The 17,494-nt window shown below is 44.7% G+C and overlaps 1 protein-coding gene across 1 annotated transcript in view; it reads left to right on the top strand.

The window, feature by feature from the left end:
* Nucleotides 1-17,494, top strand: part of MTUS2 (microtubule associated scaffold protein 2) — a 368,115-nt gene that overhangs the window by 106,738 nt on the left and 243,883 nt on the right. Inside the window, exons 3-4 of the mRNA XM_069601648.1 lie at nt 4,932-7,384; nt 11,601-11,841. Of these exons, the coding sequence (XP_069457749.1) occupies nt 5,177-7,384; nt 11,601-11,841 (2,449 nt within the window). The 5' untranslated portion in view covers nt 4,932-5,176. The remainder of the gene's footprint in view (nt 1-4,931; nt 7,385-11,600; nt 11,842-17,494) is intronic.

Genomic DNA, 17,494 nt, shown 5'->3' with positions numbered 1-17,494 from the left:
TACTCTGTCCTGGAAGTAAGGATGTTTTTTTTTTAACGTGGAAAACAAATGCTTTCTGTTGTCAAATGCGAAAGAGGCTTCTTTTGGAGAAGCATGCAACATTTTTACTGGGGATACTTAAAATATCAGTTCATTTAATATTTTGATGAAATGAAGAGTTGACTTGTTGGAAAAGACTGATGCTGGGAGGGATTGAGGGCAGGAGGAAAAGGGGACGACAGAGGATGAGATGGCTGGATGGCATCACCAACTCGATGGATGTGAGTTTGAGTGAACTCTGGGAGTTGGTGATGGACAGGGAGGCCTGGTGTGCTGCAGTTCATGGGGTTCCAAAGAGTCGGACACGACTGAGCAACTGAACTGAACTGAATTGAAGATTGGTCTAGCCTTTGGAAAGCCAAGTTATGTCTTTTCCTGGCCCTTCACAAAATGGAGCATTTTGTTTATACATTCTTCACTCAAAATAAAAATAAAATAGCCTCTGTTAGCTAAGAAGAAAAGGGAGATTTTTTTCTGAACACAGTTCTGATTATATGTTAGAATAAAATGTGATATAGTACTCATATTATGGACATAGATAAGGAGAGTAAAGCCAGCTGCAGAGAATGGTTCTAGTTTTACATAATTTAGCAAACTTTCACAGAATTCAGCACCATGGATAGCTACAGTGTCCTGGAACGTGAGTTACCATCTCCCAACCAGTGATTCAACTTTTAATCAAGCAATGAAACTAAATTTGTAAAGTCATTCAGTCAGCAGTGCATCAAGTTTTAAACCTATACCTGTTGAGAATAAACATATACAGCATTTTGAAATAGGACCAAGAACCTGGCTATTCCTAAATAATTGCCATTGCAGAAAGCACAGATGAGTGATTACCACAAGACTCTCTAAAATAGTTGAATACATTAACTTGTATGTGAACACTTGCAAGTCACTTCACATAAAACTATCCTATTAAATTATAGACCTCAATAGATGCTCAGTAAAAATGTCAAACTTTGAAAGTTGGTATTTTGACTTTTTTGCATCATTATTGTATTTACCGTTACATTTTGGGTTTACAGCCTATACATTTTTCTGTATTCTTAAGTTTTTCTGAAGGATAATTTGTTGCATGGTAGGAATTTTAGCTGGAGCTTCTTTGGTGACTAAGTTTTATTGAGTCAGATGGAATTGCATTTACATTCAAAGGCACAGCACTTGAATATTTATGTGAAAATTCACAACTGATAAAGCATTCCCTAGCAGACTTGGCAGCTCAGAAGGAAAATACAGTATTTTTCATATCTTTTAAAACCCATGTCTCCATTTAATAACATAAAAATCCCTCAAACTTTCTTTAGTTTTTAAATCTTCTAATTAAAATAAATATTATGACAAATATAAATCAATCATGATGATCAGAATGTGTTTTTCCATATAGTGTTAGTTGCTCAGTCACGTCTGACTCTTTGCGATGCCACGGATTGTAGCCTGCCAGGCTCCTCTGTCCATGGAATTCTCCAGACAAGAATACTGAAGTGGGTTACCATTTCCTTCTCCAGGGGATCTTCCTGACCCAGAAATCGAATCTGGGTATCCTGCATTGCAGGCGGATTCTTTACCATCTGAACCACCAGGGAAGGCCCTGAGTATTCTGGTATAGCCCTCCTAGGGGGAAGGGAAGAGGGTGACTTACTGGTTAACCAGTTGGGAAGGTAGACTTTGTAATCTCCATCTTAAAAGATGGAAAAAAAAAATTAGGGCCCATGCTGTAATGAAAGTGATTCATCATTTTGAGCTCAAGTTGGGAGGAGATAATCCCAAGCACCAACTATGTACAAAAATGCTGTCCCAGACACTGTAGTGAATAGAGAGATATCTGAGCTGTTAACCTACAATCTAGTGAGCTTGTAGTTTAATAAAGAAAATAAGACACACACAGCTATAATGAAACTGTAACTGTAGAAAAAGGCTCATCTAAGTGTAATAAAAGATGTGTGTGCTAAGTCACTCAGTCATGTCCGACTGTTTGTGACCCCATGGACTGTAGCCTGCTAGGCTCCTCTGTTCATGGGATTGTCCAGGCAAGGATGCTGGAGTGGGTTGCCATGCCCTTCTCCAGGGGATCTTCTCGAGCTAGGGATTGAGCCCAAATCTCTTATATCTCCTGCATTGGCAGGTGAGTTCTTTACCACTAGCACCAGCTGGGAAGCCCAATAAAAGATGTGAAAGTGAAGTCGCTCAGTCGTGCCCAACTCTTTGCGGCCCCATGTATAGTAGCCTGCACCAAGCTCCTCTGTGCATGGGATTTTCAAGGCAAGAGTACTGGAGTGGGTTGCCATTTCCTTCTCCAGAGAATCTTCCCAACCCAGGGATCAAACCGAGGTCTCTCACATTGTAGACAGACGCTTTACCCTCTGAGCCACCAGGGAAGTCATATTTTTTAAAAAATTATATTTATGTATATAAAAGAGGTGGCCTTTTGAGCTCAAAGGGTGGAGCTATGGGGTGCTTGGGCTCAGTCGCTCAGCTGTGTCCAGCTCTTTGCAACCCCAGGACTATAACCCACCAGACTCCTCTGTCCGTGGAATTTTCTAGGCAAGTATACTGGAGTGAGTTGCCATTTCCTACTCCAGGGGGATCTTCCCAACCCAGGGATTGAACCCACATCTACTACCTCGGCAGACAGATTCTTTACCACAGCTCCACCTGGGAAGCAAGCAGCTGTGGAATATGAAGGCCAGCTTTACTGGCAGGCACATTTCAAGCAGAAAAGTAAAGGGGATTAAAGCCTGGAAGCATATATGGGCCCAGTGCTCATCAGACCTTGAATGTCAAGCTGGGAAATTTGGCCTTCGCCCATCATTCAGGTAGTGGTTTTGTCACATTGGTGGACAGCACAGAGATGGGGTTCTGCTGAGGTCTTCTGTGTCCAGGCATGCCTTCCCTGCTCTACTGGGCAGAACAAACATGGTTACAGGAGATTGAAGCGCAAGAGGGAGGAAGAGATTGTATACGAAGACCTAGATCCTATCCAGCTGCTTAATGATGCAAGAACATATATGCACCCAACTGAAGAGGTTCTAGACAAGTTGGTCAAACCATCAGCAGAGATTGCAAGCCAGGGAGAGTCAGGAGAGCCGGAGACATCCCTGACGGTTAATGATGGACAAAGACGGTTTTGTTTGTTGGCAAGGAGGAGGGTGCAGTGCTTACCTGATGTGTCAGTGAGCCTGATGCTGAGTCCGTGTTGGATTTTAGAAAGCGCTGGTCACTTGTCACTCTCTAGCAATCACATTGTGGACTGCAGTGTCTGATACTCTGGTTTGGGTTGTCACTGCCGAGAACTGATTTCCTGCTACCAGCCTCCGCAGTTCAAGCTCAAGAGGTCTGTTGGTTTCATGCGTATAATTCTGCCCTCAGAGAATTAGAGACGCTTCCTTTGTGGGTTGGCTCACATTTGTGGGATTCTTGCTTTCCGTGACTTTCCCGACCCAGAGAGTGTGAAGCTCTCTTAAACTGCTGTCTTATTGATTTACCTACATGCTTTTTGTATTTGTGCCAGAGGCACAAAGAAAACACCTTAAAAACTGAATAAAGAAAGATATATGGATGTACTGAGACTCCCCTCTGTGTCAGGGGACTGAGGCTGGGATCAGAGTGTCAGCACCCTGGTTAGGCTTGAGGCAGGACCTGGGGGTACCACTGGCCTTCTCGGGACCAGCCTGATCTCAGGAGTGGGAAGATGAGGATGTGAGTACAAAGTGGACAAGACGGAAGTGCAGCACGGCAGGGAGAGGAAGGTGTACACCTGTGCACAGGTGTGTGTGTTTGTCTGTTATTTTATTCTGTTTTTTACTTAAAAATTTTAATTGAGTATAGTTGATTTACAGTATTGTGTTCATTTCAAGTGTACAGCAAAGCAGTTCAGTTGTACATACACTTATATCTGTTCTTTTCTGATTCTTTTTTTTTAATTTTTATTTTTACTTTATTCTTTTAGATTCTTATCTGATTCTTTTCTCATACAGTAGTTAGAGAATATTGAGTTGTGTTCCCTGTGTTGTGCAGTTAGCCCTTGTTGGTTATCTATCTTGATTTAGTTGTGTGTGTGTGTGTTAATCATAGGTGTGTGTGTTTGACAGGATTCTGTGAACATGGCGGAAAAGAGTGGAAAGACCTAAGCTAGGATGTTACTGTATCCTGTGGTGGGGAGTAGGGAGAAGGGACAAATAAAAAAAATGACTGACAAAAATTTAGCTTATAGGAAATGATCTCATTAATGGAAAAAGTACACGCTATGTGTAGATGCAAGCAAATGAAAGAGAAAGAATATTTATAGCAAGAATACTCTCATAGGGGATGTGAGGCCTGAGAACAACCTAACACTGGGAGCATGTGATGTTGCTTTCTATACTGATACGATAAATTTGATGACGTCCACCAGGTTTCTCCATTGTGCAGATGAAGTTTTCCTTTGTAGGAAATAAAGCAGTCTGGAGGGTGGTGCTCTATGATTGTGTAAATATCCTGTTTCCCAACAGTTCTGCACTTGGTGATTTTAGCAACCGTTGGTGTCCCTCATCCAAGATAATTATTACTCTGGTGAATACAAAGTGGTGATTTTTCTAATTGTCTAATTTTTCTTGTATCAGTTGGTATTCTTCTGTGAAGAAAAACCTTCCTTTCTCGTCCGCCCTTTTAAATCAGTATCAGTGTGAACTTGTGGATTTTTAAAATATAAACTTAAGATTTAATGTGTGTTTATAATCCATTTCTAACATTAATCATTTCGATGTTATGTTCTGCCGTGCCCCTATCAGAAAAGCTTTGGAGAAATAGCATCTGGGTTGAGTGAATGAAGTAATGGTAGGAAAGTGATGAATAAATCTGTTTACCGAGAGTTTCTGTCAATCTACTGTACTTTTCTTTTTATTTCTCTCTAGGTCTCATGGACTAATTGGCTCTCATTCAGCCGGAACCTAACAGATAAGTCATCCTTCTGTGTGTGAAGACAATGCTCAGTTTTAAGACTGCTCTGAAAATGATGAAAGCAGGATCGCCCCGGTGACGCTGTCAGGGGGGCAACAAGCAGCTTGAGAATTTCCTCTTCTCCAGGTAGCAGCTTGAAGGAGACCCTTTTCCATTAAGGAGGACTGCATGGCAGGCAGCCCCCACTGACGGCTGGAAAATGAGCGTTCCCGTGGCGCCTAAGAAGTCTTGTTACAGCGAATTGCGGGACAGCAGAAATGGAGCAAAAAATAATAACGACCGAGTCCTGAGTTTGGGAGATGCCAATGCCAACCCCATTGTGTTGGAGGTTGGCTCCTCTTCTGACAAGCCTGCCACGTGTGCTGTGCCAGAGGAAGTTGGAAATGCAAATTCGAGGGGACCAGAGAGTAGTCCCCGTGTCCCGAAGGAGTTTCACCCACTTCAGGGCTTTGCAAAGGCATCTCAGGCTGGCCCCACCGGCCTGAAGGATTTTAAATTCTCTCCGATGGCTCAGAGAGAACGGAATGAAGAGTCCGAGCTGGAGAGAGGCGCAGACCACCTCGTGGTCCTTCGTGGTCTCCAGGGACCAGGTCTGCCGAGTCGGAGGACTGTCATGGGCGAGTCCAGCCTGGAGGTTCCAGCTAAGCGGGAGGCTGATGTCCCCTGGCCTGTCGCCAAGGATAAGTTGGCCAAGACCCTTGACAACGAGGAACTGAGGAGGCATCCTTTGGAAAGATGCAGCAGTGTTGCTGCAGCAGTGGATGTGCTCACAAAGGAGTGGGCTGGGGGCCTGGCCTGGCCGCTTCCACAACCCACAGGGCTGGGGTCCCCAGAAGCCCCGCATCCGGTGCCTGGCGGTGGCGAGGGGCCGCCGAAGATGGGGACAGCCCCTTCTCCAGGGCTGCCTTGTCCTCCGGCGGACGGGACCTCAGAGGGAAAGGGCGCACGTCATCCTAAACCATCTACCTCAGTAACCATGGAGACCGTCCCCTTAGAGACCCATCCAGAGAGGGGACGGGTACCCAAGCTCAGCGCCCAGAGCACAGCACCTTCTGCCCATCCAGAGGGTGCTCTTGATTGCTCTCCAGCCTCAAAGGATGTCCTGAGGAGGCCAGAAGCACAAGTGGGTCCAGGAAAAGTGGAGCCCAAGACAGAGCTGAAACCTGTCCAGCCCAGGGCTGTGCAGGAGCTCAAGTCCACCCAGGTGGGCGAGCTGGGGTGTCGTCAGGGGCATGGCGTGTCACCTCTTGGGAGAAAGGAGCCAGCTGGGGAGGCGCAGCCAGGAGCCTCAGCTGCTGGGTTAAGCAGCCTGGCACACAGCGTTCCCCACCCCCTGGACACAATAAGAGACAGAGATGAGCCAGAGAAGGGAGGTGAGGACGGGTCTCTCCGAACCACCCCCAAATCGAGCCCCAGTTCCTCACAAGCTGCGGATCAGCAACCCGTGGCTATAAGTTTGCCAGGTGCAGCTCGGAAGCTGGGTGAAACAGTGCCCAACGGCGTGTCAGCAGGGGATGGTCATGTAGCTTTTGTTCCTGGAGATTCGACTGACAGCAAGCCCTCTGGTGCCAGCGACGAGAGAGGCGTCCTGGGAGGTGGGAACAGTGTCAACACTATGGTTTTTGACTCAGATTCCTCTGTTGGAGAGAGCAAAACCGGGGTCCCTGAGCCCCCCAACCCTTCAAGCAGCCGCTCAGAAGCCGAGGAAGGCCAAGAGGTCTCTCTATTTCTTGCAGAGACCAGGAACCATCTAGAACCTGCAGTAAAGACTGAAAGCACCTCCCCAGTGAGGGCAGATGTCCTTCTTGGTGTCCCTGCGTCCCTCCACCCAGAGACAACTGTGAATGTGGCCCGCCAGCCCCCGCCATCCAGCAGCCGCTTTCAGGACTTGGGCACATCAAGTGTGGATGTGGGGTCCCCCCCGGCTGCCCTGCCTCCCGCTGACAGCACCGGGTTGTCACACACCTCCCCCAAAGTGCCTGCCAAGAACGCCTGCCCTGGGGGCCTTCCCCGTCCTGAGGACACACCCACCTCACTGGAGGGGACGGTGGGCCCCCCGGTTGAGAAGAGGGAAGAGCGGGCGGAACCCAGGCCCGTCCTGATGCCCAAGCCCAAGCACGTGAGGCCCAAGATAATCACCTACATCCGGAGGAGCCCGCAGGCTCTCGGCCAGGTGGACGCGTCGCTGGTTCCCGTGGGGCTCCCTTATGCCCCGCCTGCGTGCAGCGTGGCTCTCCCCAAAGAGGACAAGGCGGCGGGTGCCGACGTGAAGCCAGCTGCCGGCCTCTACGAGAAGTTCAAGCCGGACCTCCAGAGGCCCCGGGTGTTTAGCTCCGGACTAGTGGTGTCGGGGATCAAGCCCCCAGGACATCCCTTCAGTCCAATGAGTGAGAAGTTTTTGCAGGAGGTAAGAGAATGTCATTGTGAGACAGTCTGTGAGTTGAACATCCTGAAGTTCGTGAGGTGTTTTCAATAAATCGTGAAAGCAGAGTGTCCTCTTTTAGCAAATTATAGATGATGATGGACGTATTTGTGTAGAAAGGCGTGTTTTGAACTAGAGCAGATTGCAGGCAAATGAACGGTTTCCTCTGGAAGAGACTGATGACCAGAATGAGGTGGATCTAACATCTAAAGGGATTCTTTTAAATTCCACCTGACATAATACATAAAAGTTAGAAAAGCGTTTAAATTGGCTTCCACATTTAAATTGTTCTTGTTGTTGTTCAGTCACTCAGTCGTGTCCAACTCTTTGCAACCCCATGGCCTGCAGCACAGCAGGCTTCCCTGTCCATCACCATCTCCTGGAGCTTGCTCAAACTCATGCTCATTGAGTCAGCAATGGCACCCAACCATCTCATCCTCTGTTATCCCCTTCTCCTCCTGCCTTCAATCCTTCCCAGCATCATCAGGGTCTTTTCCAATGAGTCGGCTCTTCGCATCAGATGGCCAAAGTGTTAGAGTTTTAGCTTCAGCATCAGTCTTTCCAGTAAATATTCAGCGTTGATTTCCTTTGTTTTTCATCAGTTGCTTAGTCATGTCCAATTCTTTGCGACCCCAAGAGCTGCAGCATGCCAGGCCTCGCTCTCCTTCACTATGTCCTGGAGTTTGCTCACACTCATGCCACTGAGTCAGTGATTTCCTTTAGGAATGACTAGTTTGATCTCCTTGCTGATAAGTGAGCATAATTCTTCTATAAAGTAGTGGGGAAAAAAAACTCGAATATATTGGTCAAATTGCTCAGACTTGATCCTCTTCTGAAGGAGAATATTTCCCTACAGGAGACTTTTGTGTTTGTACACAGTACAGTGAGTAGAAAATAACATGTTAGGCATGGGCTCTGTTTTAAGTCAAAACAATAATCACAGGTAGTATTTAGTTGAGTGCCCGCTATGTACTGGGACCACATGGCATCACATTTCATCCTTGCTCATCTTTGCTAACCCTTGCTGTGGTTCTCTGGAGGGTGAGATTGTGGTGCTCTCATCATCGTCCGGATGAGGAAGCAGATTTGGAGAGCTCTGAGTCTCTCATCTAAAGCCACGAAACAAGGGCAGCGCTGAGATGGCCACTGCACTGCCCCTCTCAGTACCGCGGGGCTGGGGCCAGTTGTTCTCCCAGAGCTCAGAGAGCAGGTTTTCTCTGGACTCAAATCTCGTGACAACCAGCGATCAATTGAGAGGAAAGTGAGGCCAGGTCAGTGTTCCCCTTGACACCCTCCAGGTCTGCCCAGGCTGCTGTGGACACGGACTGGAGCCGGTAGGATGGCTCAGCTGTTAGGATGCCCTCCGTCTGGCTCCTTCACTTCCTGACCACCTGGCCGGCCTTCCCACTCCTTTTGCTGCCTCAGAGCCTTTGCACGTCCCTCTGCTCAGAATATTCTCCTCTCAGACACCCGAGAGACTGTCCTTCACATTCTGTAGTTCTGTGTTCAGATTATCACTCCGTTACGGAGTTTCGTTTGAGGAAGTGTAGGTGGTCCTGTGGTAAAGTATCTGCCTGCCAGTGCAGGAGATGCAAGAGACTAGGACTTGATCCCTAGGTTGGAAAGAGCTCCTAGAGAAGGAGATGGCTACCCACGCCAGCATTCTTGCCGGCAAAACTCCAAGGGCGGAGGAGCCTTGTGAGCTACAGTCCATGGGGTGGCAGGGAGTTGGACACGACTGAGCACGCTTCATTCAGTTTTTCAAATAAAGCAATTCTGTGCCACCTTCTCCCCCCAAAAAGATACCCCAGATTTTTCTCTGAGAAACACATTTGTGAGAAAAACTGTATTTGGAGATACAGGCAAGAATCCTGTTCTTTCTCTGTGACCCGTCTTAGCGTTTCTTGTGTATATTTTCCATCTTTGTGGCTTCTGGTCCTTCCGTAAAATACAGAGTAATTTCTGCTTTAGATGCACATCCCTCCTTGCCCACCCCTCAGATATTCTGTAGTCTTAACCATGTGGAAGCCGTCCCAAGTCTTCACGAAGTGGCTTGAGTGTTTCTGCAGCTTTAGTAGCTCTGATGGGTCGGGAGAGACCCCGTTAGCACAGGGACAGAAGTGCCACTGGGCACCAGCCCCATTATCTGAGGACTGTTTTCTGCCTTAATCAGATCTAGGGCCCAGACCCTTTCTTCAGGCTACAGTAAGAATCTATTTGCTTGTGTGCCTGAAATGATTTTAGAAATTTGAAATCACGAGGATTCTTTAGTTTGCTTTTAAATTATTTCTCTAAAAATACTCCATTGGTGAAGGAGGGGAAAAAAAACTCCATTTGAGGTTAATCTCTCTGTGTCTATGACTGTGCAGTGACACCTGCTGTGTTTTGTCAATCAAGATGAAAGTAAAGAGTGTGACGCTTTTTTGTAGACGCTCTTGTTTTATTAAAAATGCACAGATTAGGCATCTAAGGAATACTTTTTGTTATCTTACCAGAGACAAATTACCCAACAAAATGATAGGCACTGAAGTTCCTATAACTGTTAAAGTCATTTTTGAATGGTGGCATGATGAATTTTGACCCAGGAAACCTATCCAGTTTGAAAAAAATGGAATAATTACTGAGATAAGACATTGCAATCTGAAAAACCCAACAGATGTAGGTTAGAAATGATAATTTCTTCACGAGAGCACCTGCTGAAAGACATGAACAATGACACCAAACATTTAGACACTAAAATTTAAAAATTGAGGGAATATGAGTATAATTGAAATGCCAAAGATTGATAGTGAGAGAGTAAGTAGAAATAGTAAAAATTTCATCAGAGAGCAGATGTAGAATATTCTTTCATAGGAATATAATTTGCTGGAGCCTGAGTTCAGTCTATCTACTATAGCGATCATACATATTTTACAATGTGATTATGATAAAACTTTAAAGGCCTCATCTTTTGTTTCAATAATGTCAATTTAAAGAGAACTTTTATCTATTTCAGCATTAAAAGAGTATTCAATTAAGGGTTTATCTCTTCAGCAGCCTGGATCACAGCTTTATAGCTTCTATTAAAGAATGTTGTTAAATGCCTGTGATTCCTGAGTAGATAGGGGTTTGACTTGTAAAATGTATTGTGATTTAGAGTAGACTTAATTAACATGTATGTCTCTTCATAAGCCTCTGACTCTTATTTTTTTTTAACTTGAAGTAAGGTTATTTTTCAGTGACTTATGTTCTTCATTTCTAGCACGAGGAAACACTGATGCTATGAACAGGCTTTGTGAGTTCAGAATTGCATATATAAAAGGTAGCCATATGACTGCATATATGTAAGGTAGCCATCCATTGTGTTCTAATCCAAACTGTTAACCACAGGGAATAGTAACATGATAACATGATGTTATGTTATTGGATTCAGGAAAGAATGAAACATGATTCCTTTATTTAATAGATGTTTGTTGATTTCAGCTCTGTGCTAGACATTGTTCTAGGTGCTATGAATTCAACAGTCAACAAGACTCTGCCCCAAAACTTCCATTCTAGCGAAACTTGCTCAAACATTCCTGGAGGCACCACCATACTAGGGAAGACAATCAGAGGTAATTCAGTCTCTCATTTTTAATTAATTATATCAACAGAATATAGAGGCCTGAAAACACATCTTTCCATTAACTGCTCTATTCTTCCATTAAATAACCTTTCCTCCCTCATTAACAATGCATAGTTTATTTCCTAAGTAGCCTAATAAAGACTTAACCTAAATTGATAAAGTTCATCAACCTGTTATAAGACAAGGTCACCAGCAAAACTGTGCCTTTTCTCCTTAGGAATAATGAAACTTTCATAATTCCATGACATCTGCTAAATTCTTGCCTTGCATCATTGACATTACTTATAGACTGACTACTTGCACAAATTCCAATGATTTCATAGCGATAAAATTTTAAAATCTTATGGAGGGAGTTCTTGTTTCTCCCAGTGGAATGTAGATTCATAGAGTATTAGAACCAGCATAGACCGAAGGGATCATCCCGTTGCGGTCAACTTAGAGATGAAGACCCTGGGCCCAGAGAAGGTAAGTGATGGGTGATGGAGCAGCTCAGTGATGCCAGAGTGGTAATTGTTGGAGCCTTGGTCATAGGACGAGGTTCAACGCTCATCCTATGATGTGCGGTTTTCTGATTGAGCTTCTGGTCATTTATCCTAGGTTGCAGAACGCCCTGGAAAAGAAGAATTTTGTTCTCCTCCCTATACTCATTACGAAGTTCCCCCAACTTTCTATCGATCGGCCATGCTCCTTAAGCCCCAGCTGGGATTGGGTGCGATGTCACGTTTACCATCTGCCAAGAGCAGGATCCTGATTGCGAGTCAGAGGTCTTCAGCGAGTGCCATCCACCCACCGGGAACCATAGCCGCAGCTGCCAGTCTCTACAATTCAGACCCTGCAGGTAACCAGTGCAGCAGGGACTGCTTTTCCTGCTGTGCTTTAAAATAGTGAGCGGATAAAATGAGGGTAGCTGTCTAAAGTAGGAACGCCTCTCCTTCTTTAGAAGGGCCTTTCCCGTTCTTCCATTTGATTGTGGATATGGACACTTGTCAAGACTCCTCTATCTACTGCTGTCTTCCTCTGTGCACCCTTAAAATGACGGCCCTTATAATCACCACTTGACAGCTTTTAGCTTCTCCCCTCCCTGATACATCTTATGGACCAGGGTTCAAAAAATTGTTTCTCTAAAGGGCTACCTAGTATTAATACATATTTTAGGCTCTCTGGACCATAATGATCTGTGTTGTAACTACTTAGCATGCATGTGGCCAGAGACAGTATATGCATGCATGGGTGCACCTGTGTTTCAACGTAGCTCAATTTGCACAGATGCAGGCACACCGTGGAGATGCTGTGGGTTCAGTTCCAGTATTTGCTTGACGCAGTAAAGCGAGTTTTGAGGGTTTGTGTGTGTGTGGCTTCCCAGTGCACCTAAAAATTACGCTCATGCTGTGTCTGCTCAGTCTCTCAGTCATGTCCAGCTCTTTGTGAACCCATGGACTGTAGCCCACCAGGCTCCTCTGTCCATGGGATTTTCCAGGCAAGAGTACTGGAGTATGTGGGATAGCCATTCCCTCCTCCAGGGGATCTTCCCCACCCAGGAATTGAACTCGTGTGTCCTGTTTCTCCTCCATTGCAGACAGATTCTTTACCCACTGAGCCATCTGGGAAGCACTGGAGTCTGTTAAATGTAGACTATTAAAGTCTGTTAAATGCAATAACATTATGTATTAAACATGGCAATAACATTATGTATTAAAAAGCAGTGTATCTACCTCAATTAAGAGCTGTTTATTTATAAAAAATCTGAACCATCATCTGAGCCTTCAACAAGTCATGCTAATAACATCAAATATGACTGATTACGGATCAACATAACAAGCATAATAGTAATTTAAAAGTTTGAAATATTGTGAGAGTTACCAAAATTTGACACAGAAACATGAAGCAAGCAAATGCTGGTTGGAAAATGGTGCTGATAGAGTCCTCGAGGGAGGTTGCCACAAACTTTCGGTTTATTTAAAAACGCAGCATTTGTGAAGTGCAGTAAAATGAGGTATGTCTGTAGGGGACTGGATTTGGCCTGTGGACAGAGACCTTCCTGAAGTACAGCAGTGACCGTGTCACTCTTTTCAGCTTGTACACGTCTTGAACAACCCAAGTGTGCCCACAGAATGGCCCTCCACCTGCCCCCGCCCCGTCCTGTTCTGCACTGGCTGGACCAGGTCCCCCCACTGATGTTCTCTGCTCTTCTCTTTCTGTCTCTCTGTCCCTTCTGCTCGTGTCATTTCCTCTAAGTTTTACTTTATTGTCCTGTCTTATTATGGAAATAATACATACCTGTTGTAAAAAAACTTTGAATATAGAAAAGTATAAAGAAGAAAGTCACTGTACTTACATTTTTAGCATCCAGCCAGAGTTAATAATATGGAAATTTTTCTTCCCACGTGTTTCTTTCCATGCATGCTTTAATAGCTGAATTAATACTGAATGTGAATTTTGATTTTTCCTACTAATATTATATTGTAGGCATTTCCTGTGCTGTCAGTGTTTTAGAAATATTTTAATGGCAGCATGAGATTCTGTTTTATTAACTTACTTATTGTTTTAACAAATTCTGGGTGGTTATTATGTACTAACAGTTGTAAATCGAGGGCTGCAGCAGTGAGCAGAGAACTGCCTTTGTGCAGCTTAGTCTAATGGATGAAATAGTGAAAAAGCACAAAGATAAATGCATTAGTAGAGATTGTGATACGTGTTAGGAAACCGAGAAACATAGTGCTTTGAGAAATTGCGACTGTAAGAGTGTTATATGAATGGGACAGGGGTGGTTCTGGGCAGCCTCTTGGAGGAGGTGGAAAAATGGGTGGGGAATAGAATCAGGATTTACTTATGCAAATTGAGCTTTGCTCATTCTCCACTCTCTTCCATAATGTTGCAGTCTGAATCTTTGAATTTATTAGTTTTCTTTCATAGTCTTCTCTTAGATTATCTGAAGTGTAATTACTGCATAAATGCATATTCTAAACATTTTTTTAAGGCTGACTTATTTTCTAGAAAATGTGTAATAATTATTTTTATACTGTTGTTGAAATGCTTCTCAATGCCACACCCTTGCCAGTGTTGAGTATTACCGTTACAGTGATTATCACCACTACTGCTGTTATTATTGTATTTCTTTTTAAAAACGTTATATTTTACTTGGCTGCATCGGATCTTAGCTGTGGCATGCAAACTCTTCGTTGTAGCAAGTGGGATTTCTGACCAGGGGTCACACCCAGGCCCCTTGCATTGGGAGCGTGGACTCTCAGCCACTGGACCACCAGGGAAGTTCCTGCAATTCTTTTATTATTAGTGGAAGAAAACATTTTTTAATCTGTTTGTCATTTTGTGAGTTGTCATTTACTCAGGTGATTACTGGTCGTCATAGTGGTTAGTTGTTTTCTTGGCAAGCACTGCTGTAAAAATCAGATTATTTTTTTACTGGTTCCCGTGATGCGTGTGTGTTATGATGGATCTACCTGCTGTTACAGGACTGCTGCAGGTTAATTATGTGTTCAGTCACTCATTCAACAATTAGTGCTGTGGGGCAGTTACATGTCAACCTTGTTCTATGTGTGTGATAAAGCCGTGACAGCAGAAAAAAGTCCTGGTCCTTGTTTTAGAATTTTAGGATGGGAGTGGGCACACTTTTTTTTTTTTTTAGTGGATCAATAAATCACATTGTTTATTGGGAGCAGTTGTTCAGTCACTCAGTCATGTCTGACTCTTTGTGACCCCATGAACTGCAGCCTGCCAGGCTTTGCTAGTATTGAAGTAAATGAAGCAGAGAAAGACGAGTAGGAAGCTGGGACAGGAAGAAGGGGGATTCCAATTTTATTTTTTGAAGAAGTAGTTTTAAATGTTTATTTAAGCATCTGCTTGCATTTTCTGCTCCCTTTATTTTTTTATGGCTTTTTTGGTTATTGCTTTGTTTTCATGTATTGTATATATTTCTTTGGTCATGCTCCACAGCACTCAGGATCTTAGTTCCCTGACCGTGGATGGAGCCTGAGCCCCCTGCATTGGGAGCATGGAGTCTTAACCACTGGACCACCAGGGAAGTCCCAGGATTCCAATTTTAAATAAAGTGGTTGGGACAGGCCTCCCTGAGAGATGACCTTTAAGCCAGCCCCCAAAGGAGGGCAGGGAGGAAAGAGCCAGTGCAGAGGCCCTGGGGTGGCAAGAAGGCCAGGGAGGCTGGAGCTGAGTGAGGGGAGGATGGGTTGAGAATGGGAGTAGACAGGTGATTGGCATGGAGGGGACTTGCAGGAGGCCTCAGAAAGTCAGCAACCTTTGACTCTGAGTGAGGAAACCACTGGAGGCTTTGGAAGTGAGGAAGTGGGGCAGTGTGATCGGAGTTTTGCGTCAACAGGACCTCTCTCAAGTCCCAGGTTGAGAGCACGCTCTAAGGGGACAGTTTGTCTGTGTTATCTCCCTTCCCTGCCCCACACACTGCCCTCAACTCTACAGACCTTGTTCTGTGTCTTCAGCTCCCTGTGATGGACAGACTCTGAGCCTCTCTTGCATGTGCTCTGGCATGGACCATGCCTCCAGGCAGAGGGAGCGGCGGTGATCAGGCTCCTCTCTTCATTTTCCTTCTCCAAAGGGTCACATTCTTGTGTTGGCTGTTGCACAGTTTCTTCCGAGTCCTCCATGGTAGACTGTCCCACTGGAACCCCCTACCCATTTCCTGTGTGTGTGTGTGTGTGTATGTGTGTGTGTTAGTTGCTCAGTTGTGTCTGACCCTTTGTGACCCCGTGGACTATAGCCCGCCAGGCTCCTCTGTCCATGGGATTTCCCAGGCAAGAATACTGGAGTGGGTTGCCATGCCCTCGTCCAGGGGATCTTCTTGATCCAGGGATCCAGCCCACATCTTTTATGTCTCCTGAATTGGCAGGTGGGTTCTTTACCACTCTATGTGGGGAGCATCGTGGCTTTAGTGTGGCTTAAAAGAACCAGATATGCTATAAATACAAGCTAGTCCACAAAGCATGTTCTCCCAGTTTCTTGTTATAAATTAGCACTCTTTCCTAAGACCCTTAAAATTTTACAGATCTTAAAGTGATTTTGCTGAAAAATAAACCTAAGCACTTCCTTACTTTGCACATAATTTCTTGTTTTGTGTATGGTGTTTTCTGACTCTACAGTCAGGCATAAACCTATGAAGTTTCACTGTCAAACTCAAGATGCTGTTTAGGTACTCAAAGGACAACAGCAGGACTGCTAGTTACCTCCGTTTGTTGTTGTTGAGTGTTGTTGAGTCTTGTGACCCCATGGACTGTAGCCCACCAGGCCCCTCTGTCCATGGGATTTCCTAGGCAGGAATGCTGGAGCAGGTTGCCATTTCCTTCTCCAGGGGATCTTCCTGACCCCAGGAATTGAACCCGGGTCTCCTGCGTCTTTTGCACTGGCAGGTGGATTCTTTACCACTGAGCCACTGGGGAAGCCCCAGTTACCTCCCTCTAGATGGACATAAAATCTGTCTTAGTGAAACATAAGATTGAATATAAAAACAATTTGTTAAGAAAACACAATTTTTTATTAGATCCTTCACTACTGAAGAGTTAAACGGGCAGTTCTTTACTGTACTGCCTTTTTAGTAGATTTATGTATGTTTTATGTTCCTTTTTTCTGAAAACCATCTCTCATGGCCTAATATGTTATATAAAAATTGTTAACTTATCTAGTGTACACCGTGTCAGGATATAATCTGTATTCAGGGAAATAAGTATACCCAGCGTTGCTGAGAGCATGGCAGTCTTGTATCAACTGGGGCACCCTGAGAGAACTGTAATATTTTTTGATGGGGATAGTTAAAGTGTCAGAATCAAGTTTTTAAAAGACAAGATGAGAATACTTTACTCTAGAAATAACCAGAGAAGTTCAGTCAGAAAAGGTAAGTTGAGACAGTTTTTTTCAACTTATTTTGTAATGAATTCTTCCTGGCAAAGGTAAATTTTATTTTGGAGTTCAACATACTGGGTAAACTTGGCTCTTTGGTAAATTTTTTCAAAAGGCAGGTTGAATCCTGCCGAATTTTAAAATGTAGGGCTGTCAAGTTAATGTAACATATATTGAAAGACAAGTAAACTTGATTCAGTTCAGTTCAGTCACTTAGTCGTGTCTGACTCTCTGCGACCCCATGAATCGTAGCACACCAGGCCTCCCTGTCCATCACCAACTCTTGGAGTTCACTCAAACTCATGTCCCATTGAGTCAGTGATGCCATCCAGCCATCTCGTCCTCTGTCATCCCCTTCTCCTCCTGCCCACAGTCCCTCCCAGCATCGGGGTCTTTTCCAGTGAGTCAGCTCTTCGCATGAGATGGCCAAAGTACTGGAGTTTCAGCTTCAGCATCAGTCCTTCCAATGAACACCCAGGACTGATCTTTAGGATGGACTGGTTGGACCTCCTTGCAGTCTAAGGGACTCTCAAGAGTCTTCTCCAACACCACACTTCAAAAGCATCAATTCTTTGGTGCTCAGCTTTCTTCACAGTCCAACTCTCACATCC

Source organism: Ovis canadensis, chromosome 10, assembly GCF_042477335.2.
Source record: "Ovis canadensis isolate MfBH-ARS-UI-01 breed Bighorn chromosome 10, ARS-UI_OviCan_v2, whole genome shotgun sequence".
NCBI lineage: Eukaryota > Metazoa > Chordata > Mammalia > Artiodactyla > Bovidae > Ovis > Ovis canadensis.
The sequence above is the reverse complement of the archived record's forward strand: the minus strand, read 5'-3'. Positions and strand labels throughout refer to the sequence as shown.